Below are 27,042 nucleotides of genomic sequence, written 5' to 3'. Positions count from 1 at the left end.
TCCTCCTCATCCCTTTATCCTGTCCTCCTCATCCCTCATCCCTCTATCCTATCCTCATCATCCCTCCATCCCTCTATCCTCTCCTCCTCATCTCCCCATCCCTCTATCCTCTCCTCCTCATCTCCCCATCCCTCTATCCTCTCCTCCTCATCCCTCTATCCACTCCTCCTCATTCCTCCATCCTCTCCTCCTCATCTCCCCATCCCTCTATCCTCTCCTCCTCATCTCCCCATCCCTCTATCCTTTCCTCCTCATCCCTCCATCCCTCTATCCTCTCCTCCTCATCCCCCATCCCTCTATCCTCTCCTCCTCATCCCCCATCCCTCTACCCTCTCCTCCTCATCCCTCCATCCCTCTATCCTCTCCTCCTCATCCCCCATCCCTCTATCCTCTCCTCCTCATCCCTCCATCATCTCCTCCTCATCCCCCATCCCTCTATCCTCTCCTCCTCATCCCTCTATCCTCTCCTCCTCATCCCTCCATCCTCTCCTCCTCATCTCCTCATCCCTCTATCCTCTCCTCCTCATCCCCATCCCTCTATCATCTCCTCCTCATCCGCCATCCCTCTATCCTCTCCTCCTCATCTCCTCATCCCTCTATCATCTCCTCCTCATCCCTCTATCCTCTCCTCTCCTCCATCCCAAAATAAGTGATATTTTTCACCTTTCTGGTTTCTGAGGATAATGAAGTGATATTAATTGAATATAGTGACAGATCGGCTGTGAGTTTTAACCTTTAAAGAAACCGTGCAGTCTGAGTCTCTCTGACTGTCATCCTCTGACATACACACACACCACACACAAACACACACACACACACACACACACACACAAACACACCCTGGCTCGCTGCTCAGATGAATCCATCTGCTGTCTTAATCAATGGTTTGAATGTTATTAGAGAGAATGACTTCAGCTGAGATTAAAAGCCTGTGTGTGTGTGTGTGTGTGTGTGTGTGTGTGTGTGTGTGTGTGTGTGTGTGTGTGTGTGTGTGTGTGTGTGTGTGTGTGTGTGTGTGTGTGTGTGTGTGTGTGTGTGTGTGTGTGTGTGTGTGTGTGTGTGTGTGTGTTGTCTAAGTCTTTATTAGTACAGACACTAACCAGGTTTCCATCCAAGCTTTTTATGCGGGTAATGTACATGTTAGATAAAAAACATCACTAGAGGCCTGATGAAAACAGCACATTTATCGGTAAACTTTACAAATGTCAAAACAAAATACGCTAGACAAAGTGGGATGTTTTTGTGACAGTAATTTTAATTATGCAATAAATGGCGGTGGAAATGGTTTTATGTGCAAATATTTATATAATAACCATGATATGGAAGTAAACCCTGGAGTAACGTGATGACATGGTGTGTGGTCCTCCCACTAGGACCCAGGAAACCATGCAGTTTATTAGGCTACAGATGAAATAAGTGATGTTATGGTGTGTGGTCCTCCCACTAGGACTCAGGAAACCATGCAGTTTATTAGACTACAGATGAAATATGTGATGATATGGTGTTTGGTCGTCCCACTAGGACCCAGGAAACCGTGCAGTTTATTAGGCTACAGATGAAATAAGTGATGATATGGTGTGTGGTCGTCCCACTAGGACCCAGGAAACCGTGCAGTTTATTAGGCTACAGATGAAATAAGTGATGATATGGTGTGTGGTCCTCCCACTAGGACTCAGGAAACCATGCAGTTTATTAGGCTACAGATGAAATAAGTGATGATATGGTGTTTGGTCGTCCCACTAGGACCCAGGAAACCGTGCAGTTTATTAGGCTACAGATGAAATAAGTGATGATATGGTGTTTGGTCGTCCCACTAGGACCCAGGAAACCATGCAGTTTATTAGGCTACAGATGAAATAAGTGATGATGAACTTCACAGGGAGGTCAAAGTGCGGGAGGTCAAAGTGCAGGGATGAGCTTGATGCTCCTTTCCAATAAATATTGAGGCTCATTCTGGTCACATGATGATCAATACTTGACTGCAGTTTGACAAATAAAACTAATCTATCTCTCTTGTCCATAATAATCTCATCATGTAGGATATACCCTGGGCTCCCGAGGGGCGGTCTAAGGCACTGCATCTCAGTGCAAGAGGCGTCACTACAGACCCTGGTTTGTAAATCAAATGTATTTATATAGCCCATCTTACATCAGATGATATCTCAAAGTGCTGTACAGAAACCCAGCCCAAATCCCCAAACAGCAAGCAATGCAGGTGTAAAAGCATGGTGGCTAGGAAAAACTCCCTAGAAAGGCCAAAACCTAGGAAGAAACCTAGAGAGGAACCAGGCTATGAGGGGTGGCCAGTCCTCTTCTGGCTGTGCCGGGTGGAGATTATAACAGAACATGGCCAAGATGTTCAAATGTTCATAAATGACCAGCATGGTCAAATAATAATAATCACAGTAGTTGTCGAGAGTGCAGCAAGTCAGCACCTCAGGAGTAAATGTCAGTTGGCTTTTCATAGCCGATCATTGAGAGTATCTCTACCGCTCCTGCTGTCTCTAGAGAGTTGAAAACAGCAGGTCTGGGACAGGTAGCACGTCCGGTGAACAGGTCAGGGTTCCATAGCCGCAGGCAGAGCAGTTGAAACTGGAGCAGCTGCACGGCCAGGTGGACTTGGGACAGCAAGGAGTCATCATGCCAGGTAGTCCTGAGGCATGGTCCTAGGGCTCAGGTCCTCTGAGAGAGAGAAAGAAAGAAAGAAAGAGAGAAATAGAGAATTAGAGAGAGCATTCTTAAATTCACACAGGACACCGGATAAGACAGGAGAAATACTCCAGATATAACAGACTGACCCTAGCCCCCTGACACATAAACTACTGCAGCATAAATACTGGAGGCTGAGACAGGAGGGGTCAGGAGACACTGTGGCCCCATCCGATGATACCCCCGGACAGGGCCAAACGGGCAGGATATTATCCCACCCACTTTGCCAAAGCACAGCCCCCACACCACTAGAGGGATATCTCCAACCACCAACTTACCATCCTGAGACAAGGCCGAGTATAGCCCACAAAGATCTCCGCCACGGCACAACCCAAGGGGGGGCGCCAACCCAGAATCCCATCTGGCCGTGATTGGGAGTCCCATAGGGCGGCGCACAATTGGCCCAGCGTCGTCCGGGTTTGGCCGGGGGTAGGCTGTCATTGAAAATAAGAATTTGTTCTGAACTGACTTGCCCAGTTAAATAAAGGTTCAATAAGATATACCCGCACTAAATGTTAGTGACAAAACCATGAATAGAGTTGAAAATGCGATGGAAACCCATTTAATGGAACCGCGTTAGTTATTTTGATGTGCATTACGACATCACACACAGACTTTAATCACAACGACTCAATTGGATGGAAAAACGTGAGGATTCTAGAATATCGACATGAAAATCTGTCGAGAACTGGATGGAAATCTTGCTGTTGTTTTTCAGTTATCTCCACCACTACGGCTCTGCTTTATCCCTTCTTTTAACTCTGTCCTCAGATCAGTGTTAGGCTGGGTTTAGACATGGAGTACTGTGCAGGGAGATTAGGCATGGATGGTCTTAGAACAGTGTTAATACATGATTAGTAGAGATCTCTTACAGTATTATTGGAGTCTGACATGTACCGTACTTTGTTTCTGGTAGTAATCTAGCTGACACATGGAGTACTTGGGGTAAATCTCTCTGTCTCTCACACTCACTCTCTCATCTCTCTCTCTCTCTCTCTCTCTCATCTCTCTCTCTCCCCTTTTTTGTATTTTCTACCTCTCCTCTCCTCTTCCCTCTTCCCTCTTTCCCTCTCTCCTCTTCCCTCTCTCTCTCTCTCTCTCTCTCTCTCTCTCTCTCTCTCTCTCTCTCTCTCTCTCTTTTTCCTTTTCTATCTCTCCTCCTCTCGCTCTCTCATCTCCTCTCTTTTTCTCTCCTCTGTCTCTCTCTCTCTCTCGCCTCTCTCTCTCTCTCTCTCTCTTCTTCCCTCTCTCTCTACTCACATGTTCATATGAACCCATTTCAGATGAAGGCTGCTCTTCTGCACTGAATGTCTCTCTGTCTGTCTGAATATTTGTTAAAATAAAAGCAATACTGTATGAGTGTCGTGTGATTACATTTGTCTGGATTAAATTAGCAACGGAGTCGGACTGGTCTGACTTCTAAAATCTGAATGGCAATAAGCAATCTGTCCCTAAACTAACTCCGCTAGATAGATAAAGATTACCTAGATGCACCAAAGAAAATGTTCCCAATGACCCCGTTCCGACACTGTATCCCACGTCACCCTGCTCACCCCTCTCCCCCTTCTCTCCTCCTTCCAGGCTCCGACTACTCCCCCCCACCGCTGCCGCTGCCGGTGGCGGCGCCCAGTCTGAACGACACCAGCGTTGCAGATGGAGGAGGCGGCGTGGGTGTCATCACTGCCCTGGGTGGAAGTGGAGGTGGGCGCGGGCCCCTGGAGGCCGTGGTGGGAGGGGCGGTGGTGGGGCTAGCGGCAGAGCACATCCCCAGCGGGCCGGGGGCAGCCCTCACCTGGCAGGCGGCCATCGAGGCGGCGCGGCAGGCCAAGCAGATGGGTAACGCGGGCGCGCCCATCTCCACAGCCAGCTCCACACAGAGGAAGAGACAGCACTACACCAACAAGCCCAAGAAACCCGTCAACACGGCCCCAACCAGACCTCCCAGAGCCCTGCTCTGTCTCACCCTCAAGAACCCCATCCGCAGAGCATGCATCAGCATCGTGGAGTGGAAGTATCCTTCATTACACACAGTCATGGTGTGAACTGGTGTATTATATATAGTGATGGTGTGAACTGGTTTATTCTATATAGTGGTGGTGTGAACTGGTGTATTATATATAGTGGTAGTGTGAACTGGTTTATTATATATATAGTGATGGTGTGAACTGGTTTATTATATATAGTGGTGGTGTGAACTGGTTTACTATATATAGTGATGGTGTGAACTGGTTTACTATATATAGTGATGGTGTGAACTGGTTTATTATATATAGTGATGGTGTGAACTGGTTTATTATATATAGTGGTGGTGTGAACTGGTTTATTATATATAGTGATGGTGTGAACTGGTTTATTATATATAGTGATGGTGTGAACTGGTTTATTATATATAGTGATGGTGTGAACTGGTTTATTATATATAGTGATGGTGTAAACTGGTTTATTATATATAGTGATGGTGTAAACTGGTTTATTCTATATAGTGGTGGTGTGAACTGGTTTATTATATATAGTGATGGTGTGAACTGGTTTATTATATATAGTGATGGTGTGAACTGGTTTATTATATATAGTGGTGGTGTGAACTGGTTTATTATATATAGTGATGGTGTGAACTGGTTTATTATATATAGTGATGGTGTAAACTGGTTTATTATATATAGTGATGGTGTAAACTGGTTTATTCTATATAGTGATGGTGTGAACTGGTTTATTATATATAGTGATGGTGTGAACTGGTTTATTATATATAGTGGTGGTGTGAACTGGTTTGATTCACTACTTTACACCACATGCTCTCTGCCAAACTCAACAGGCGGTCTGTAAATTGGATACATTTGAGTTTTTTATAAGTAATAAATGGAATTGATATATTTTAGGAACTCAGTCGGGGCTCCACCCCTGTCAAAATGTGTAGAAGTGTGAACAGCGTGAACAGCGTGAACAGCGTGAATAGTGTGAACAGTGTGAATAGTGTGAACAGTGTGAACAGTGTGAATAGTGTGAACAGTGTGAATAGTGTGAACAGTGTGAATAGTGTGAACAGTGTGAATAGTGTGAACAGTGTGAACAGTGTGAACAGTGTGAATAGTGTGAACAGCGTGAACAGCGTGAACAGTGTGAATAGTGTGAACAGTGTGAATAGTGTGAACAGTGTGAACAGTGTGAATAGTGTGAACAGTGTGAATAGTGTGAACAGTGTGAATAGTGTGAACAGTGTGAATAGTGTGAACAGTGTGAACAGTGTGAACAGTGTGAATAGTGTGAACAGTGTGAATAGTGTCAACAGTGTGAACAGTGTGAATAGTGTGAACAGTGTGAATAGTGTGAACAGTGTGAACAGTGTGAATAGTGTGAACAGTGTGAATAGTGTGAACAGTGTGAATAGTGTGAACAGTGTGAACAGTGTGAACAGTGTGAATAGTGTGAACAGTGTGAACAGTGTGAACAGTGTGAACAGTGTGAACAGGGTGAACAGCGTGAACAGCGTGAACAGCGTGAACAGTGTGAACAGTGTGAATAGCGTGAACAGCGTGAACAGCGTGAATAGCGTGAACAGTGTGAACAGCGTCAACAGCGTGAATAGTGTGAATAGTGTGAACAGTGTGAATAGTGTGAACAGTGTGAACAGTGTGAACAGTGTGAACAGTGTGAATAGTGTGAACAGTGTGAATAGTGTGAATAGTGTGAACAGTGTGAACAGTGTGAACAGGGTGAACAGCGTGAACAGCGTGAATAGTGTGAATAGTGTGAACAGTGTGAACAGTGTGAATAGTGTGAACAGTGTGAATAGTGTGAATAGTGTGAACAGTGTGAACAGTGTGAACAGTGTGAACAGTGTGAATAGTGTGAATAGTGTGAACAGTGTGAATAGTGTGAACAGTGTGAATAGTGTGAATAGTGTGAACAGTGTGAACAGTGTGAACAGGGTGAACAGCGTGAACAGTGTGAACAGTGTGAATAGTGTGAATAGTGTGAACAGTGTGAACAGTGTGAACAGCGTGAACAGTGTGAACAGTGTGAATAGTGTGAATAGTGTGAACAGTGTGAACAGTGTGAACAGGGTGAACAGCGTGAACAGTGTGAATAGTGTGAATAGTGTGAATAGCGTGAACGGCGAAAGCATACCATGCTGTTATCTGAGGACAGCGCCCAGCATACAAAAGCATTACAAACATTTTCCAAACCAGCAGAGGTGTCACAAAAGTCAGAAATAAGGATAAAATATATCACTTACCTTTGAAGATCTTCCTCTGTTTGCAATCCCAAGGGTCCCAGCTACACAACAAATGGTTGTTTTGTTCGATACAGTCCTTCTTTATATCCCCAAAAAGTCAGTTTAGTTGGCGCGCTTGATTCAGTAATCCACCTGTTCCACTCGTTCAACATGCAGACAAAGGAATCCCAAACGTTACCAATAAACAAGTCAAACAACGTTTTTAATCAATCCTCAGGTACCCTAATATGTAAATAAACTATACAATTTAAGATGGAAAATAGTGTGTTCAATACCGGAGATAAATAACGAAGTGCGCGCCCTGATCTACGAGCGCCACAAGACTACAGTCAAAATAAGAGCCACCTTGAAAAACTACAAATTCTTGCTAATTTTTCAAAAAACAAGCCTGAAACGCTTTCTAAAGACTGTTGACATCTAGTGGAAGCCATAGGAACTGCAATCTGGGAGGATTTCATTTGATTTTCCCATAGACAAGCAATGCAATGGGTGGTCACCTCAAAACAAAAAAATCTGGATAGACTGTCCTCGGGTTTTCGCCTACCATATCAGTTCTGTTATACTCACAGACAATATATATATATACAGTGGGGCAAAAAAGTATTTAGTCAGCCACCAATTGTGCAAGTTCTCCCTCTTAAAAAGATGAGAGAGGCCTGTAATTTTCATCATAGGTACACTTCAACTATGACAGACAAAATGAGAAAAAAAATCCAGAAAATCCCATTGTAGGATTTTTTATGAATTTATTTGCAAATTATGGTGGAAAACAAGTATTTGGTTAATAACAAAAGTTTATCTCAATACTTTGTTATATACCCTTTGTTGGCAATGACAGAGGTCAAACGTTTTCTGTAAGTCTTCACAAGGTTCACACACACTGTTGCTGATATTTTGGCCCATTCCTCCATGCAGATCTCCTCTAGAGCAGTGATGTTTTGGGGCTGTTGCTGGGCAACACGGACTTTCAACTCCCTCCAAAGATTTTCTATGGGGTTGAGATCTGGAGACTGGCTAGGCAACTCCAGGACCTTGAAATGCTTCTTACGAAGCCACTCCTTCATTGCCCGGGCGGTGTGTTTGGGATCATTGTCATGCTGAAAGACCCAGCCACGTTTCACCTTCAATGCCCTTGCTGATGGAAGGAGGTTTTCACTCAAAATCTCACGATACATGGCCCCATTCATTCTTTCCTTTACACGGATCAGTCGTCCTGTTCCCTTTGCAGAAAAACAGACCCAAAGCATGATGTTTCCACCCCCATGCTTCACAGTGGGTATGGTGTTCTTTGGATTGCAACTCAGCATTCTTTGTCCTCCAAACACGACGAGTTGAGTTTTTACCAAAAAGTTATATTTTGGTTTCATCTGACCATATGACATTCTCCGAATCTTCTTCTGGATCATCCAAATGCTCTCTAGCAAGCTTCAGACGGGCCTGGACATGTACTGGCTTAAGCAGGGGGACACGTCTGGCATTGCAGGATTTGAGTCCCTGGCGGCGTAGTGTGTTACTGATGGTAGGCTTTGTTACTTTGGTCCCAGCTCTCTGAAGGTCATTCACTAGGTCTCCCCCGTGTGGTTCTGGGATTTTTGCTCACCGTTCTTGTGATCATTTTGACCCCACGGGGTGAGATCTTGCGTGGAGCCCCAGATCGAGGGAGATTATCAGTGGTCTTGTATGTCTTCCATTTCCTAATAATTGCTCCCACAGTTGATTTCTTCAAACCAAGCTGCTTACCTATTGCAGATTCAGTCTTCCCAGCCTGGTGCAGGTCTACAATTTTGTTTCTGGTGTCCTTTGACAGCTCTTTGGACTTGGCCATAGTGGAGTTTGGAGTGTGACTGTTTGAGGTTGTGGACAGGTGTCTTTTATACTGATAACAAGTTCAAACAGGTGCCACTAATACAGGTAACGAGTGGAGGACAGAGGAGCCTCTTAAAGAAGAAGTTACAGGTCTGTGAGAGCCAGAAATCTTGCTTGTTTGTAGGTGACCAAATACTTATTTTCCACCATAATTTGCAAATAAATTCATTAAAAATCCTACAATGTGATTTTCTGGATTTCTTTTTCTCATTTTGTCTGTCATAGTTGAAGTGTACCTGTGATGAAAATTACAGGCCTCTCTCATCTTTTTAAGTGGGAGAACTTGCACAATTGGTGGCTGACTAAATACTTTTTTGCCCCATTGTATATATATATTTTAAAAAGATTCACCCCTTTTTTCTCCCTAATTTCGTGGAATCCAATTGGTAGTTACAGTCCTGTCTCATCGCTGCAACTCCCGTACGGACTCGGGAGAGGCGAAGGTCGAGAGCCATGCGTCCTCCGAAACACAACCCAACCAAGCCGCATTGCTTCTTGACACAATGCCCATCCAACCCGGAAGCCAGCCACACTAATGTGTCGGAGGAAACACTGTACACCTGGCGACCGGGTCAGCGTGCACTGCGCCCGGCCCGCCACAGGAGTCGCTAGTGCGCGATGAGACAAGGATATCCCTGCCCGGCCAAACCATCCCCTAACCCGGACGACGCTGAGCCAATTGAATCATAGACATTATTTTAACAGTTTTAGAAACTTCAGAGTGTTTTCTATCCAATACTACCAGCATATCCGAGATTCTGGGCCTGAGTAACAGGAAGTTTACTTTGGGCACGTCAGTCATCCAAACTTCGAATACTGCCCCCTAGCCCTAAGAAGTTCTAATGGCAGGTCTAAACTCATGAAAACAGTTGTCATTAGTGAATTATAACGTAATCAAATTAACATATGATCTGGATACCTGTACTGTAAGTTGAGCTATTTTAATGAGAGGCATTGATTGGTTAACATTATGTGTGTGTGAGGTTCTGTGATGTTGTCTGTCGTCCAGGGGTTAAGCCAAGGGTAACTGGACAGACTCTGATCTATGTGTGTGTGTGCGTGTGTGTGTGTGTGTGTGTGTGTGTGTGTGTGTGTGTGTGTGTGTGTGTGTGTGTGTGTGTGTGTGTGTGTGTGTGTGTGTGTGTGTGTGTGTGTGCGTAAGTTAATGACTGTGTGTTTTTTTGTGTGTGTGCGAGCGTGCATCCTTTCATGTGTGTGTGTGTGTGTTGGTGTGTGTGTGTGCGTGAGCATGCATGTGTGTGTGTGTATGTGTGTTTGTGTCTGTGTGTCTGTGTCGGTGTCGCTATCATCGTGCCTAGCATGCATGAGCTCTGAAACATTACTCATATTAAAAAGAGAATAAAATACATAAATCTGAGGAGGGAGAGGAGGAGAGGAGGGGGGAGGAGGAGGGGAAGGGAGGGGAGAGGAGTAGGGGAGGAGGGGGGAAGGAGGATGGGAGGAATGGAGGGGGAAGGGTAGAGGGGAGGGAAAATGGAGGAGGGGGAGAGGAGGAGAGGAGGAATGGAGGTAGGAGGAGGAGAGGGGAAGGGAGAGAGGAGGGAGAGAAGAAGGATGAGCGGGGAGAGAAGAGGAGGGGGGAAGGGGGGGGGGGGGGGAGAGGTAGGGGGAGGATTGGGGGTGGAAGCAGAAAGGGAGGGATTGGGAGGATCTCAAGGATGAGTCACAGAGCAACCAGAATCCCAAATTAACTTTCCGCTTTTCTTTCTCTTTACCTCTCCCTGTATCTATCCTTCCCCCCTTCTCTTTCCCTCTCCCTGTATCTTTCCTTCCCCCTTCTCTTTCCCTCTCCCTGTATCTTTCTTTCTTTCCTTCCTTCCTTCCCTGTCCCTCTCTCTGTATCTTTCCTTCCTCCCTTCCCTTTCCCTCTCCCTGTACCTACCTTCCTTCCTTCCTTCCCTCCCTTTCCCTCTCCCTGTATCTTTCCTTCCCTCATTCCCTGTCCCTGTATCTTTCCTTCTCTGTCCCTCTCCCTGTATCTTCCTTCCTTCATTCTCTCCCTTTCCCTCTCCCTGCATCTTTCCTTCCCTACTTCCTGGTGCCTCTCTTTCTCATGAGACTGAGGGACAACGTGTGATACTCCCCCCCCCCCCCTTTAACTCTCCCTCTCTCTGCCTCCCTCCATCTCTCACCGTCTTTCTCCTTCTCTCTCTCTCTCTCTCTCGCTCCCTCTCTCTCCCATGAGATCACAGAAGAGATGGAGAGAGAGAGAGAGGGAGAGGGCGAGAGAGAGGAAGGAAGGAGTATGAGGGGGCAGGAGTAGAGACATATTTAGAAGGAGAGGAAGCATGGGAATGAAACACTAATAAAGAGGTCTGAGTAAATGCTAAATGCGTCTCTTCCTTTTGGTCTAAAAGGGTCTAAAGCAGCTAGTGGGAGGAGACTGACCAGATACTGTCCTGCTCCAAATTCTCTGCTCACACGAGAGGTGAGACATGATCTGTAAAACCACTTGACACACGCGCAGGTCAGTGGTGGTCGGTGACATTTAAGATGAGCATGGCCTTGTTTTTCTTACAGCATATTGGATGACTGTCATTCATATTCCAGTCACCCAGCTCAATGTTAACATTGATAGGTTTAAGCTACTACATGATACTCAAATTTTCCGTTGAGTAATCAAGGTGACAGACAGTGACACATTCAATACCGCCTTGCACACTCTTGCCTGCATCTAGCTGATCTAGGGTGTAATCATTAGTCCAACATTTGCAAACAAGAGTTTCTATTGGACAAATCCAGGTATATTTATCCCTGCTTCGTTCCATTTGCTTCCGATTAAGAAACGTTTTTCAACGGAGCCGGCAGAGTGAATACACGCCTGATCACACCCAAACACGGTTCACTTTCATAGCAGCCACATACAAACAGCATGATCACTGTGCTTGTTGTAGAATTCCTTCTCGCATCTACGCGTTCTCCCCCTCTCACCTTTTTGCTTCGCTTGTGGACTTCAATGCACAAAGCTGTCTGTAACCAGGCGAAAAATACTTTCCAGACCAAACCTTCATACCATAACCGCTAACCGCTAACCGCTACACACAGCCTACATAGTTGTTATCATATTAGCTAACGCCATAGCTAGTCAACATAGCTACTAGAACTAATGTGTTAGTAAACCCGCTACAATCGTTCAGTACAGTGTACAGTCAGCAAGCAGTTTAGCAGTTGTAAATTAATAAAAACAAAAACCTTGTGTTGGATAGCCATAGCCAGCTAACTAACATACTCTAACTTCCCTCTCTGTTGAGCCATTAGGCTAGACTAGCTAGCTTCATTTGCTAATTAAGTAAGTGAAAATGAAAAAAAAATGACAATCTCTCTCTCTCTTGCTTCTCCTTCATTTTGGAAGGAATTAATTTGTTTAAAACTGTTCAACTACTGTCTTTCTCTCTCTTTGAGTCAACTACTCACCACATGTTATGCACTGCAGTGCTAGCTAGTTGTAGCTTATGCTTTCAGTACTAGATTCATTCTCTGATCCTTTGATTGGGTAGACAACATGTCAGTTCATGCTGCAAGAGCTCTGATAGGTTGGAGGATGTCCTCTGGAAGTTGTCATAATTACTGGGTAAGTTTATGGAAGAGGGTGAGAACCATGAGCCTCCTAGGTTTTGTATTGAAGTTAAAGGTTCCCAGAGGAGGATGGAAGCTAGCTGTCCTCCGGCTACAACATGGTGCTACCCTACAGAGTGCTACTGAGGCTACTGTAGACCTTCATTACAAAATAGAGTGTTTTAATCAATTATTTGGAGACATGATTATATTTAGTATAGTTTTCTCTAAAAATTGTATTTTTTTATGTTTTACAATTTGCTTTTAAATGAAATTCACTGACGAGGAGGGTCCTCCCCTTCCTCCCCTGAGGAGCTTCCACTGGCGCAGGCAGACACACATGTACACAGGCAGACAGACAGACAGACAGACAGACAGACAGACAGACAGACAGACAGACAGACACCGTGTCTCCAGAGAAAACAGACCCACATCTCATCTCCTCTTACTGCTCCTGTTACCATGCCAACAGCTCCTCTCATCAGGCTGTGTGTGTGAGTTCAGCCAGGTCTTCCAAAACCCTCCATGCCCCCCCACCCCGGGCAGGCCTAATACACACACACACACACACACACACACACACACACACACACACACACACACACACACACACACACACACACACACACACACACACACACACACACACACACACACACACACACACACACACGTACACACACACGTACACACACGCACACACACGCACACACACACACACACACACACACACACATAGATTCACAGAACTCAATCACACTAGAACCCTGACCCACACCTTTTGCCGTTTTACCGTTTTACCGTTTTACCGTTTTACCAAGACGTTGATTATAGCTTCTCCTTCTCTCCAGGCTGATTACAGAGGGATGTATGTCACCTGGGCTGATCTTACTGTCTAGTTCCCTTGAACTGCAGGCAGACAACAGAACAGGGCTGAATGGAAGCAGCAGTTATCAGTAGGTAATGACTGCTATTAGTAGTGATTGAATGTCAAGGTCAGTAACATGGTGACTGATACTGTCGTGTTCAGGAACAGTTTCTAGTTTCTTGGTGATTTAACAGGAACATACAACATGTGTTCAGGAACAGTTTCTAGTTTCTTGGTGATTTAACAGGAACATACAACATGTGTTCAGGAACAGTTTCTAGTTTCTTGGTGATTTAACAGGAACATACAACATGTGTTCAGGAACAGTTTCTAGTTTCTTGGTGATTTAACAGGAACATACAACATGTGTTCAGGAACAGTTTCTAGTTTCTTGGTGATTTAACAGGAACATACAACATGTGTTCAGGAACAGTTTGTAGTTTCTTGGTGATTTAACAGGAACATACAACATGTGTTCAGGAACAGTTTCTAGTTTCTTGGTGACTTAACAGGAACATACAGTTGGTTGAACATGTGTTCAGGAACAGTTTCTAGTTTCTTGGTGATTTAACAGGAACATACAACATGTGTTCAGGAACAGTTTCTAGTTTCTTGGTGATTTAACAGGAACATACAACATGTGTTCAGGAACAGTTTCTAGTTTCTTGGTGATTTAACAGGAACATACAGTTGGTTCAACATGTGTTCAGGAACAGTTTCTAGTTTCTTGGTGATTTAACAGGAACATACAGTTGGTTCAACATGTGTTCAGGAACAGTTTCTAGTTTCTTGGTGATTTAACAGGAACATACAGTTTGTTCAACACGTGTTCTATTTGAAACCTTTATCCATGCAGGTATTCAGTACCGTAGATGGAGACAGTCACAACTTGAATTCCTCGTTGTGAGAATATCCACTAGGCTTAGATTGCTACTCTGTGCTCTGTGTGTGTGTGTGTGTGTGTGTGTGTGTGTGTGTGTGTGTGTGTGTGTGTGTGTGTGTGTGTGTGTGTGTGTGTGTGTGTGTGTGTGTGTGTGTGTGTGTGTGTGTGTGTGTGTGTGTGTGTGTGTGTGTGTGTGTGTGTGTGTGTGTGTGTGTGTATGTTTGACATGAGAACATCTAGTAGTCCTAGATAGCTATAGTTACTCTCTCGTTCTGTCTGACTCTTTAGACAGCCCTTCTGTCAACTAGATGATCTATGTTCCTGCTGCTGACACCGTTCTGCCATGGAAGGATGCTTAACACAATTAAAACATTGTTACTGTTCTCGTCAGTCCTCCCCTCTTTCTTTCTCTCTGTGTCTCTCTCTCTCTCTCTCTCTCTCTCTCTCTCTCTCTCTCTCTCTCTCTCTCTCTCTCTCTCTCTCTCTCTCTCTCTCCCCCTCCCTCCCTCCCTCCCTCCCTCCCTCCCCCAGTTTACCCCCTCTTTCCCTCAACCCTGCAGGAGTTTATTTTGGTGTTGTCCCTGACTCTCCCAGTTTTGATTTAAAACCGTGTTTATCTAACCAGGCTACTTTTGTTTTGTGGCCATGTCATTTTTCATGTGGGGATTTTTCTACTAAGGTTGAACGCAACATACACACACACACACACACACACACACACACACACACACACACACACACACACACACACACACACACACACACACACACACACACACACACACACACACACACACACACACACACACACACACACACACACACACACACACACACACAGACACACACTAACACGCATGCACACAGTTCCTCACTGTGTTTGACATGGAGAGAGCCTCACAGAGCTCTGCTAGCCAGAACCACATAACTCCACTCAGCCCCCCAAAAGAGTCTCACATTAGGAATCCTGCTGATCTACAATCAGGTCCCCCTGTCCTTATAATCCTATTTATTATGATAGAAAAAGGAAAGACTGATCCTAGATCAGCATTCCTTCTGTGACCCTGGTCTCTGACTCAAAGACCTCTCACAGTGAAAGGAGGACAACAAATCAAATGGTTGTCATTGAGATTTATCTGTAGAAACAGAAATAAATACAAATGTAATTTGATTTGGAGCTGACGTTGTTGCCAGACAAGAAATCATCCCCCTCCTGGCCAGGCCAGACAAACTGACACTACGTCCTTCTGGCCAGGCCAGACAAACTGACACTACGTCCTTCTGGCCAGGCCAGACAAACTGACACTACGTCCTTCTGGCCAGACAAACTGACACTACGTCCTCCTGGCCAGACAAACTGACACTACGTCCTTCTGGCCAGGCCAGACAAACTGACACTACGTCCTTCTGGCCAGGCCAGACAAACCGACACTACGTCCTTCTGGCCAGGCCAGACAAACTGACACTACGTCCTCCTGGCCAGACAAACTGACACTACGTCCTCCTGGCCAGGCAAACTGACACTACGTCCTCCAGGCCAGACAAACTGACACTACGTCCTCCTGGCCAGACAAACTGACACTACGTCCTTCTGGCCAGACAAACTGACACTACGTCCTTCTGGCCAGACAAACTGACACTACGTCCCCCTGGCCAGAGAGAGAGAGAGAGACAGAGAGAGAGAGAGACAGAGAGAGAGAGAAAGAGAGAGAGAGAGAAAGAGAGAGAGAGACAGAGAGAGAGAGAGAGAGAGAGAGAGAGAGAGAGAGAGAGACAGAGACAGAGAGAGAGAGAGAGAGAGAGACAGAGAGAGCGAGAGAGACAGAGAGAGAGAGAGACAGAGAGAGAGAGAGAGAGAGAGAGAGAGAGAGAGAGAGAGAGAGAGAGAGAGAGAGAGAGAGAGAGAGAGAGAGAGAGAGAGAGAGAGAGAGAGAGAGATATCAAAACTAACGAGGTTCCTTCTCAAGCACCGTCCCAAATAAAATGATAATCTGTTTCTCTTGGTTCCTGCTTGGTTCCCTCTTGGTTCCCTCTTGGTTCTCCCTCACCTGTTTCTCTTGGTTCCCTCTTGGTTCTCCCTCCCCTCTGTTTCTCTTGGTTCCTGCTTGGTTCCCTCTTGGTTCCCTCTTGGTTCTCCCTCCCCTCTGTTTTCTGTCGTCCACGCGACTGACCCGTGTAACAACCTCCATATTAGGACAAGCCCAGAGACAGAGAGTGGGACACACACACACACCCCGAACACACACTCCATTAAGAGGTCACAAGGTCGTGTTTACGTGTCACAGATGTTAAAACATTTATGTTTTAGTTATTGTCACTCGATGTTCTCCGTCTGTTCTCTTGTCTTCCAAAAGTAGGGCACTATATAAGGAACAGTAGGGCACTATATAGGGAATAGTAGGACACTATATAGGGAATAGTAGGGCACTATATAGGGAATAGTAGGACACTATATAGGGAATAGTAGGTCACTATATAGGGAATAGTAGGGCACTATATAGGGAATAGTAGGACTCTATATAGGGAACAGTAGGTCACTATATAGGGAATAGTAGGGCACTATATAGGGAATAGTAGGACACTATATAGGGAATAGCAGGGCACTATATAGGGAATAGTAGGGCACTATATAGGGAATAGTAGGACACTATATAGGGAATAGTAGGTCACTATATAGGGAATAGTAGGGCACTATATAGGAAATAGTAGGACACTATATAGGGAATAGTAGGGCACTATATAGGGAATAGTAGGGCACTATATAGGGAATAGTAGGACACTATATAGGGAATAGTAGGTCACTATATAGGGAATAGTAGGGCAGTTTATAGGGAATAGTAGGACACTATATAGGGAACAGTAGGTCACTATATAGGGAATAGTAGGGCACTATATAGGGAATAGTAGGACACTATATAGGGAATAGTAGGGCACTATATAGGGAATAGGGTGCCATTATGGATGCATTCTTCTCTGTCATCTGATCTCCAGCTTCCTTCCTTAACTCCAGCTCTTCCAGACCGTTTGAAATTATCATTTTGATGACTATATTTGCGAACTGCGTGGCCTTAGCTGTCTACATCCCCTTCCCAGAGGACGACTCCAACGCCACCAACTCAAACCTGGTAAGTCACGCCTGACCTGACACAGGCTCTTATGTCATGTTGCTATGGTTATTACGCTCTGTTTGACTGTAGGTACCAGGTGGCTGTGTGTGTGTGGGGGGGGGGGGGGGGGGGGTTGTCGTGATGCCTGTATCACCATCCTCCATTTTGTGGTTTGGTGACAACAGGGAATGTCACCTGCAGCTAATACGTTGACTTGGGACTTCTGTATGGTACATGCTGTATGTGTTGGGGTTTGAGCGTGTACATGCTGTATGTGTTGGGGTTTGAGCCTGTACATGCTGTATGTGTTGGGGTTTGAGCCGGTACATGCTGTATGTGTTGGGGTTTGAGCCTGTACATGCTGTATGTGTTGGGGTTTGAGCCTGTACATGCTGTATGTGTTGGGGTTTGAGCGTGTACATGGTGTATGTGTTGGGGTTTGAGCCGGTACATGGTGTATGTGTTGGGGTTTGAGCCTGTACATGCTGTATGTGTTGGGGTTTGAGCGTGTACATGCTGTATGTGTTGGTGTTTGAGCGTGTACATGCTGTATGTGTTGGGGTTTGAGCGTGTACATGGGGTTTGAGCATGTAAATGGGGTTTGAGCGTGTAAATTGTGTTTGAGCGTGTAAATGGGGTTTGAGGGTGTAAATGGTGTTTGAGCGTGTAAATAGGGTTTGAGCGTGTACATGGTGTTTGAGCGTGTAAATGGGGTTTGAGCGTGTACATGGGGTTTGAGCGTGTAAATGGGGTTTGAGCATGTAAATGGGGTTTGAGCGTGTACATGGGGTTTGAGCGTGTAAATGGGGTTTGAGGGTGTAAATGGTGTTTGAGCGTGTAAATAGGGTTTGAGCGTGTACATGGTGTTTGAGCGTGTAAATGGGGTTTGAGCGTGTACATGGGGTTTGAGCGTGTAAATGGGGTTTGAGCGTGTAAATGGGGTTTGAGCGTGTAAATTGTGTTTGAGCGTGTAAATGGGGTTTGAGGGTGTAAATGGTGTTTGAGCGTGTAAATAGGGTTTGAGCGTGTACATGGTGTTTGAGCGTGTAAATGGGGTTTGAGCGTGTACATGGGGTTTGAGCGTGTAAATGGGGTTTGAGCGTGTACATGGGGTTTGAGCGTGTACATGGGGTTTGAGGGTGTAAATGGTGTTTGAGCGTGTAAATGGGGTTTGAGCATGTACACGGTGTTTGAGCGTGTAAATGGGGTTTGAGCATGTACACGGTGTTTGAGCGTGTAAATGGGGTTTGAGCATGTAAATGGGGTTTGAGCGTGTAAATGGGGTTTGAGCATGTAAATGGGGTTTGAGCGTGTACACAGTGTTTGTGTAGAGTGAATGGAGGGAATGTGGGGCTTCCGAGTGGTGCAGCGGTCTAAGACACTGTATCTCACTGTAGTCCCTGGTTCGAATCCAGGCTGTATCACATCCGGCCGTGATTGGGAGTCTCAAAGGGCGGAGCACAATTGGCCCAGTGTCGTCCAGCTGGCTGTGTGGTGACCTGGTCCTCCTGTACGTTACTGTGTGTGGTTCAGACTGTAACTGCTGGCTGTGTGGTGACCTGGTCCTCCTGTATGTTACTGTGTGTGGTTGAGACTGTAACTGCTGGCTGTGTGGTGACCTGGTCCTCCTGTATGTTACTGTGTGTGGTTGAGACTGTAACTGCTGGCTGTGTGGTGACCTGGTCCTCCTGTATGTTACTGTGGTTGAGACTGTAACTGCTGGCTGTGTGGTGACCTGGTCCTCCTGTATGTTACTGTGTGTGGTTGAGACTGTAACTGCTGGCTGTGTGGTGACCTGGTCCTCCTGTACGTTACTGTGTGTGGTTGAAACTGTAACTGCTGGCTGTACGGTGACCTGGTCCTCCTGTACGTTACTGTGGTTGAGACTGTAACTGCTGGCTGTGTGGTGACCTGGTCCTCCTGTACGTTACTGTGGTTGAGACTGTAACTGCTGGCTGTGTGGTGACCTGGTCCTCCTGTACGTTACTGTGTGTGGTTCAGACTGTAACTGCTGGCTGTGTGGTGACCTGGTCCTCCTGTACGTTACTGTGGTTGAGACTGTAACTGCTGGCTGTGCGGTGACCTGGTCCTCCTGTAAGTTACTGTGTGTGGTTCAGACTGTAACTGCTGGCTGTGTGGTGACCTGGTCCTCCTGTACGTTACTGTGTGTGGTTGAGACTGTAACTGCTGGCTGTGTGGTGACCTGGTCCTCCTGTATGTTACTGTGTGTGGTTGAGACTGTAACTGCTGGCTGTGTGGTGACCTGGTCCTCCTGTAAGTTTCTGTGTGTGGTTCAGACTGTAACTGCTGGCTGTGTGGTGACCTGGTCCTCCTGTATGTTACTGTGTGTGGTTCAGACTGTAACTGCTGGCTGTGTGGTGACCTGGTCCTCCTGTATGTTACTGTGTGTGGTTGAGACTGTAACTGCTGGCTGTGTGGTGACCTGGTCCTCCTGTATGTTACTGTGTGTGGTTGAGACTGTAACTGCTGGCTGTGTGGTGACCTGGTCCTCCTGTATGTTACTGTGTGTGGTTCAGACTGTAACTGCTGGCTGTGTGGTGACCTGGTCCTCCTGTACGTTACTGTGGTTGAGACTGTAACTGCTGGCTGTGTGGTGACCTGGTCCTCCTGTATGTTACTGTGTGTGGTTGAGACTGTAACTGCTGGCTGTGTGGTGACCTGGTCCTCCTGTACGTTACTGTGGTTGAGACTGTAACTGCTGGCTGTGTGGTGACCTGGTCCTCCTGTATGTTACTGTGTGTGGTTGAGACTGTAACTGCTGGCTGTGTGGTGACCTGGTCCTCCTGTATGTTACTGTGTGTGGTTGAGACTGTAACTGCTGGCTGTGTGGTGACCTGGTCCTCCTGTATGTTACTGTGTGTGGTTCAGACTGTAACTGCTGGCTGTGTGGTGACCTGGTCCTCCTGTATGTTACTGTGTGTGGTTGAGACTGTAACTGCTGGCTGTGTGGTGACCTGGTCCTCCTGTATGTTACTGTGTGTGGTTGAGACTGTAACTGCTGGCTGTGTGGTGACCTGGTCCTCCTGTATGTTACTGTGTGTGGTTCAGACTGTAACTGCTGGCTGTGTGGTGACCTGGTCCTCCTGTATGTTACTGTGTGTGGTTGAGACTGTAACTGCTGGCTGTGTGGTGACCTGGTCCTCCTGTATGTTACTGTGTGTGGTTCAGACTGTAACTGCTGGCTGTGCGGTGACCTGGTCCTCCTGTATGTTACTGTGTGTGGTTGAGACTGTAACTGCTGGCTGTGTGGTGACCTGGTCCTCCTGTATGTTACTGTGTGTGGTTGAGACTGTAACTGCTGGCTCTGTGAAACTAATATGGATCGCCACCGGTGCAGTGACATTGAATTACTTGATATGTTTTGATGGATGCTGTGTGATGGAGACAGACAGGTCATGTTTTGTTGGACCATGGGGACATTTATACCCATGGTGATTCAGACAGGTTGTATTTAAAACATACCACATATCCATACTATTTATCTTCATTAGTTACACATGAAAATGGTTCTTGGTAAGACGTGCTTGTCAGTATCATCCATAAGGACCAGTTGGATCACCAGGAGAATGGTTCATCTAGAACTACTAACCAAGGGAATGGTAAATGTAGAACTACTAGCCAGGAGAATGGTTAATGTATAACTACTAGCCAGGAGAATGGTTAATGTAGAACTACTATCCAGGAGAATGGTTAATGTAGAACTACTTTCCAGGAGAATGGTTAATGTAGAACTACTATCCAGGAGAATGGTTAATGTAGAACTACTAGCCAGGAGAATGGTTAATGTAGAACTACTATCCAGGAGAATGGTTAATGTAGAACTAGTAGCCAGGAGAATGGTTAATGTAGAACTACTATCCAGGAGAATGGTTAATGTAGAACTAGTAGCCAGGAGAATGGTTAATGTAGAACTACTATCCAGGAGAATGGTTAATGTAGAACTAGTAGCCAGGAGAATGGTTAATGTAGAACTACTAGCCAGGAGAATGGTTAATGTAGAACTACTATCCAGGAGAATGGTTAATGTAGAACTACTATCCAGGAGAATGGTTAATGTAGAACTACTAGCCAGGAGAATGGTTAATGTAAAACTACTAGCCAGGAGACTGGTTAATGTAGAACTACTAGCCAGGAGACTGGTTAATGTAGAACTACTAGCCAGGAGAATGGTTAGTGTAGAACTACTAGCCAGGAGAATGGTTAGTGTAGAACTACTAGCCAGGAGACTGGTTAATGTAGAACTACTAGCCAGGAGAATGGTTAATGGAGAACTACTAGCCAGGAGAATGGTTAATGTAGAACTACTAACCAGGAGAATGGTTAATGGAGAACTACTAGCCAGGAGAATGGTAAATGTAGAACTACTAGCCAGGAGAATGGTAAATGTAGAACTACTAACCAGGAGAATGGTTAATGGAGAACTACTAGCCAGGAGAATGGTTAATGGAGAACTACTAGCCAGGAGAATGGTTAATGGAGAACTAGTAGCCAGGAGAATGGTTAATGTAGAACTACTAGCCAGGAGACTGGTTAATGTAGAACTACTAGCCAGGAGAATAGTTAACTTCTTCTGGCTGCAAGCCCGAGGCCGGCCACAATATGACAACAGCCACTTCAAGTGCAGGGCGCGAAATTCTAAATATATTTTTTTGAAATATCTAACTTTCACTCAATAACAAGTCCAATACAGCAAATGAAAGGTACACATCTTGTGAATCCAGCCAACATGTCCGATTTTTTAAATGTTTTACAGCGAAAACTGCACGTATATTTATGTTAGCTCACCACCAAATACAAAAAAGGACTGACATTTTTCACAGCACAGGTAGCATGCACAAAGCCAACCTAACTAACCAAGAACCAACCAAACTAACCAACAAACAACTTCATCAGATGACAGTCTTATGACATGTTATTCAATAAATCTATGTTTTGTTCGAAAAATGTGCATACTTCAGGTATAAATCATAGTTTACATTGCAGCTACAATCAGAAATTGCACCGAAAGCAGACAGAATAATTACAGACACCAACGTCAAATACCTAAATACTCATCATAAAACATTTCTGAAAAATACATAGTGTACAGCAAATGAAAGGCAGGCATCTTGTGATTCCAGCCAAAATTTCCGATTTCTTAAGTGTTTTACAGCGAAAACACAATATAGCGTTATATTGGCTTACCACAATAGCCAGAAACACAAGCCATTTACCAGCAGCAAAAGTTAGCGATCGTAACAAACCAGCAAAAGATATATAATTTTTGACTAACCTTGATAAGCTTCATCAGATGACAGTCCTATAACATCAGGTTATACATACACTTATGTTTTGTTCGAAAATGTGCATATTTAGAGCTGAAATCAGTGGTTATACATTGTGCTAACTTGTGTAGCATCTTTTTCCCACAACGTCCGGATATTTTTCTGACACTTTTTCTGACACACATATTCTGACCAAATAGCTATTCATAAACATAAGTAAAAAATACATGTTGTATAGGAAATGATAGATACACTAGTTCTTAATGCAATCGCCGTGTTAGAATTCTAAAAATAACTTCATTACGACATCCAGCTTAGGTATAGCGAGAGAGTACCCAAAAGCTGGGCGCAAACGACTAGCACAACATGTTCGACAGATATATGAAATAGCATCATAAAATGGGTCCTACTTTTGCGGATCTTTCATCAGAATGTTGTACAAGGGGTCCTTTGTCGGGAACAATCGTTGTTTGGATTTAGAACGGCCTCTTTCCCTCTCGATTTAGCAAGCACACTTGCCAAGTGGCGCGAATCTCTCCATGTCAACAAACGGAAGAGAACGGAACACGGCAAAACTCCCGAAAAAATTTCACTAATCTGATTAAACTATATTGAAAAAACATACTTTACGATGATATTGTTACATGTATCAAATAAAATCAAAGCCGGAGATATTAGTCGTCCATAACGACAGCTTATCAGAAGGCAAATCCAGGTCCCTTGACGCGCTCTCCAGAAAACAGGAAACTGGTGACACGTCATACAAAGAGCTATTATACGAGCCCAGATCAAGTTACACACTTCATTTCTTCTCTCACTCCTTGTCGACATCTAGTGGAAGACGTATGAAGTGCATCTAAACGAATAAATATCAAGGACTTTAATAGGCAGCCCCTAGAAGAGAGCATCGATTATAGATTTTCCACTTCCTGTCAGGAAGTTTGCTGCAAAAGGAGTTTTGTTTTACTCACAGATATAATTCAAATGGTTTTAGAAACTAGAGAGTGTTTTCTATCCAATAGTAATAATAATATGCATATTGTACGAGCAAGAATTGAGTACGAGGCCGTTTGAAATGGGCACCTTTTATCCGGCTACTCAATACTGCCCCTGCAGCCCAAACAGGTTAATGTAGAACTACTAGCCAGGAGAAGGTGACATATCTACAGATATAGGATCTTAATTTGATCATTCCGTTGTTGCTGAGAATTTTACTGCACACCAGAAAATGCAACATGTAGTTTATTCTTTTAAAACGTCTTATAAAGTCTGTCAGGTGGCTGTTATCCGTCTACATTAGAGCTGTTGGACACTAATCCTCTGAGGCAAGATAAAGCATGTCTGCCTGCCTGTCTGTTTTTTCTGTCTGTCTGTTTTTTCTGTCTGTCTGTCTGTCTGTCTGTCTGTCTGCCTGCCTGTCTGCCTGTCTGACTGTCTGTTTGTATATCTGTCTGCCTGTTTTTTTCGATGTCTGTCTGTCTGTCTGTTTGTATGTCTGTCTGTCAGAGCTGGAGATTGACATGGACTCACCATCTCCCTATTTCTCCTCTCTCTCTCTCTCTCTCTCTCTCTCTCTCTCTCTCTCTCTCTCTCTCTCTCTCTCTCTCTCTCTCTCTCTCTCTCTGTCTCTCTATCTCTCTCTCTCTCTGACTCTCTATCTCTCTGTCTCTCTATCTCTCTCTCTCTCTCTCTGTCTCTCTATCTCTCTCTCTCTCTGACTCTCTATCTCTCTGTCTCTCTATCTCTCTCTCTCTCTCTCTCTCTCTCTATATATATACAATAATATCTCAGTGTAGTCTGTGAATGCATAAAGTGCAGTTGTATTGTGTGATACCTCTGTGTGGCTAGCTAATTGTCCCTGGTTGCTGGTCAACCTGTGAGGAAATAATGTATGATTTGTATTATTTGTGGCTGCAGCCTGGTTGGTGTCTCAACTGTAGTACATTCTGTCTTCTCCCATCTCCAGCTTTACAAACACAGACAGACAGACAGACAGACAGACAGACAGACAGACAGACAGACTGCTACACTATACTACCAATCCAGGGGATCAGCCTTCAAGGACTTTAGTAGGGGTGGATTGGTGTCAGACAGCAGAGCAAGTCATCAATTAGATCTCTCTCTCTCTCTCTCTCTCTCTCTCTCTCTCTCTCTCTCTCTCTCTCTCTCTCTCTCTCTCTCTCTCTCTCTCTCGCTCTCTCTCTTTGTCTCTCTCTCTCTCTCTCTCTCTCTCTTTGTCTCTCTCTCTCTCTCTCTCTCTCTCTCTGTGACTGCATAGAGTGTGGCTAGCTAATTGTTCCTGGCTTTGAAAAAGCACAACCTATGGGCAGAAAATATCATCTATTCTTGGCTGTGATCTCTCTCTCTCTCTCTCTCTCTCTCTCTCTCTCTCTCTCTCTCTCTCTCTCTCTCTCTCTCTCTCTCTCTCTCTCTCTCTCTCTCTCTCTCTCTCTCTCTCTCTCTCTCTCTCTCTCTCTCCGGCGTACTACCTGACAACCACAGGACACACTATGAATACCAGAGAGACAACCTGACCACGATCTGCTGCAGTCTGCTCAGTCTACCATCATGTTCCATGTCCACATTACACTACACTTCACAACACGCATGTGGAGGGGGAACAAAGTGCCAGCAGGACAGCAGTGGTTACAGAGGGGAGACTTGGGAGGCTGGGGAGGCTGGAGAGGCTGGGGAGACTGGTGAGGCTGGGGAGGCTGGGGAGGCTGGAGAGGCTGGGGAGACTGGGGAGGCTGGAGAGGCTGGGGAGGCTGGAGAGACTGGAGAGACTGGGGAGATTGGAGAGGCTGGGGAGGTTGGAGAGACTGGGGAGGCTGGGGAGGCTGGAGAGGCTGGAGAGACTTGGGAGATTGGAGAGACTGGGGAGGCTGGAGAGGCTGGGGAGGCTGGAGAGACTGGGGAGGCAGGAGAGACTGGGGAGGCTGGAGAGACTGGGGAGGCTGGAGAGACTGGGGAGGCTGGAGAGACTGTAGAGACTTGAGACTGGGGAGGCTAGATAGACTGGAGAGACTGGGGAGGCTGGAGAGGCTGGGGAGGCTGGAAAGACTGGGGAGGCTGGGGAGACTGTAGAGACTTGAGACTGGGGAGGCTAGAGAGGCTGGGGAGGCTTGAGAGACTGGAGAGACTGGGGAGGCTGGGGATGCTTGAGAGACTGGAGAGACTGGGGAGGCTGGGGATGCTTGAGAGACTGGAGAGACTGGGGAGGCTGGGGAGACTGGAGAGACTGGGGAGGGTGGAGAGACTGGAGAGACTGGCGAGACTGGAGAGACTTAAGGGACTGGGGATACTGGGGAGACTGAGGAGACTGGAGAGACTGGGGAGACTGGAGAGACTGGAGAGACTGCAGAGACTGGGGAGGCTGGGGAGACTGGAGAGACTGGGGAGACTGGAGAGACTGAAGGGACTGGGGATACTGGGGAGACTGGGGTGACTGGAGAGAATGGGGAGACTGGCGAGACTGGAGAGACTGAAGGGACTGGGGATACTGGGGAGACTGGGGTGACTGGAGAGAATGGGGAGACTGGCGAGACTGAGGAGACTGGAGAGACTGGAGAGTAGGAGCGGAAGAGAAAGAGGATGGAAGATGGAGAGAGAGAAAAACAATTGGACATCAGAAAGGCTGCTCTCATCCTGATACATTGTCTCCTCGTCCCTCCCTCTCTCGCTCTCCCTCTCTCTCTACCTCCCTCCCTCTCTCTTCCTCTCTCTCTCTCCCTCTCTCTCTACCTCCCTCCCTCTCTCTTCCTCTCTCTACCTCTCTCCCTCACTCTCAGGGAAAAGAATGTAGTGACTTTTGAATAGGAGAGGAGAGGAGGAGAGGAGAGGGGAGGAAGAGAGAGGAGGAGAGGAGAGGGGAGGAAGAGAGAGGAGAGGGGAGGGGAGGAGAGTAGAGGAGGAGAGGAGAGGGGAGGAAGAGAGAGGAGGAGAGGAGAGGGGAGGAGAGCAGAGGAGAGGGGAGGGGAGGAGAGTAGAGGAGGAGAGGGGGGGTGAGCAGAGGAGAGGGGAGTGGAGGAGAGTAGAGGAGGAGAGGGGAGGTGAGCAGAGGAGAGGGGAGTGGAGGAGAGTAGAGGAGGAGAGGGGAGGTGAGGGGAGGCTAGTACAGGAGGAGAGGGGAGGGGAGTAGGAGAGGAGGAGAGTACAGGAGGAGAGGGGAGGTGAGGAGAGGAGTGTACAGGAGGAAAGGAGAGGAGAGGAGGAGAGTACAGGAGGAGAGGGGAGGGGAGTAGGAGAGGAGAGGGGAGGAGAGTAGAGGAGGAGAGGGGAGGTGAGGGGAGACTAGTACAGGAGGAGAGGGGAGGGGAGGAGGAGAGTACAGGAGGAGAGGGGATGTGAGGGGATGAGTGTACAGGAGGAAAGGAGAGGAGAGGAGGAGAGTACAGGAGGAGAGGGGAGGGGAGTAGGGGAGGTGAGGGGAGGAGGTACAGGAGGAGAGGGGAGGGGAGTAGAGGAGGTGAGGGGAGGAGTGTACAGGAGGAGAGGGGAGGGGAGTAGGA

General features: G+C 46.1%; 1 protein-coding gene across 4 annotated transcripts in view; it reads left to right on the top strand.

Moving 5' to 3' along the window:
- Positions 1-27,042, top strand: part of cacna1c (calcium channel, voltage-dependent, L type, alpha 1C subunit) — a 546,860-nt gene that overhangs the window by 107,105 nt on the left and 412,713 nt on the right. For all 4 annotated transcript variants that reach the window (XM_055905081.1, XM_055905080.1, XM_055905079.1 and 1 more), the window contains exons 2-3: positions 4,291-4,720; positions 17,159-17,264. In XM_055905081.1, the coding sequence (XP_055761056.1) occupies positions 4,291-4,720; positions 17,159-17,264 (536 nt within the window). The remainder of the gene's footprint in view (positions 1-4,290; positions 4,721-17,158; positions 17,265-27,042) is intronic.

Source organism: Salvelinus fontinalis, chromosome 39, assembly GCF_029448725.1.
Source record: "Salvelinus fontinalis isolate EN_2023a chromosome 39, ASM2944872v1, whole genome shotgun sequence".
Classification (NCBI taxonomy): Eukaryota; Metazoa; Chordata; class Actinopteri; order Salmoniformes; family Salmonidae; genus Salvelinus; species Salvelinus fontinalis.
This window is presented reverse-complemented; position numbering and strand designations above follow the sequence as displayed.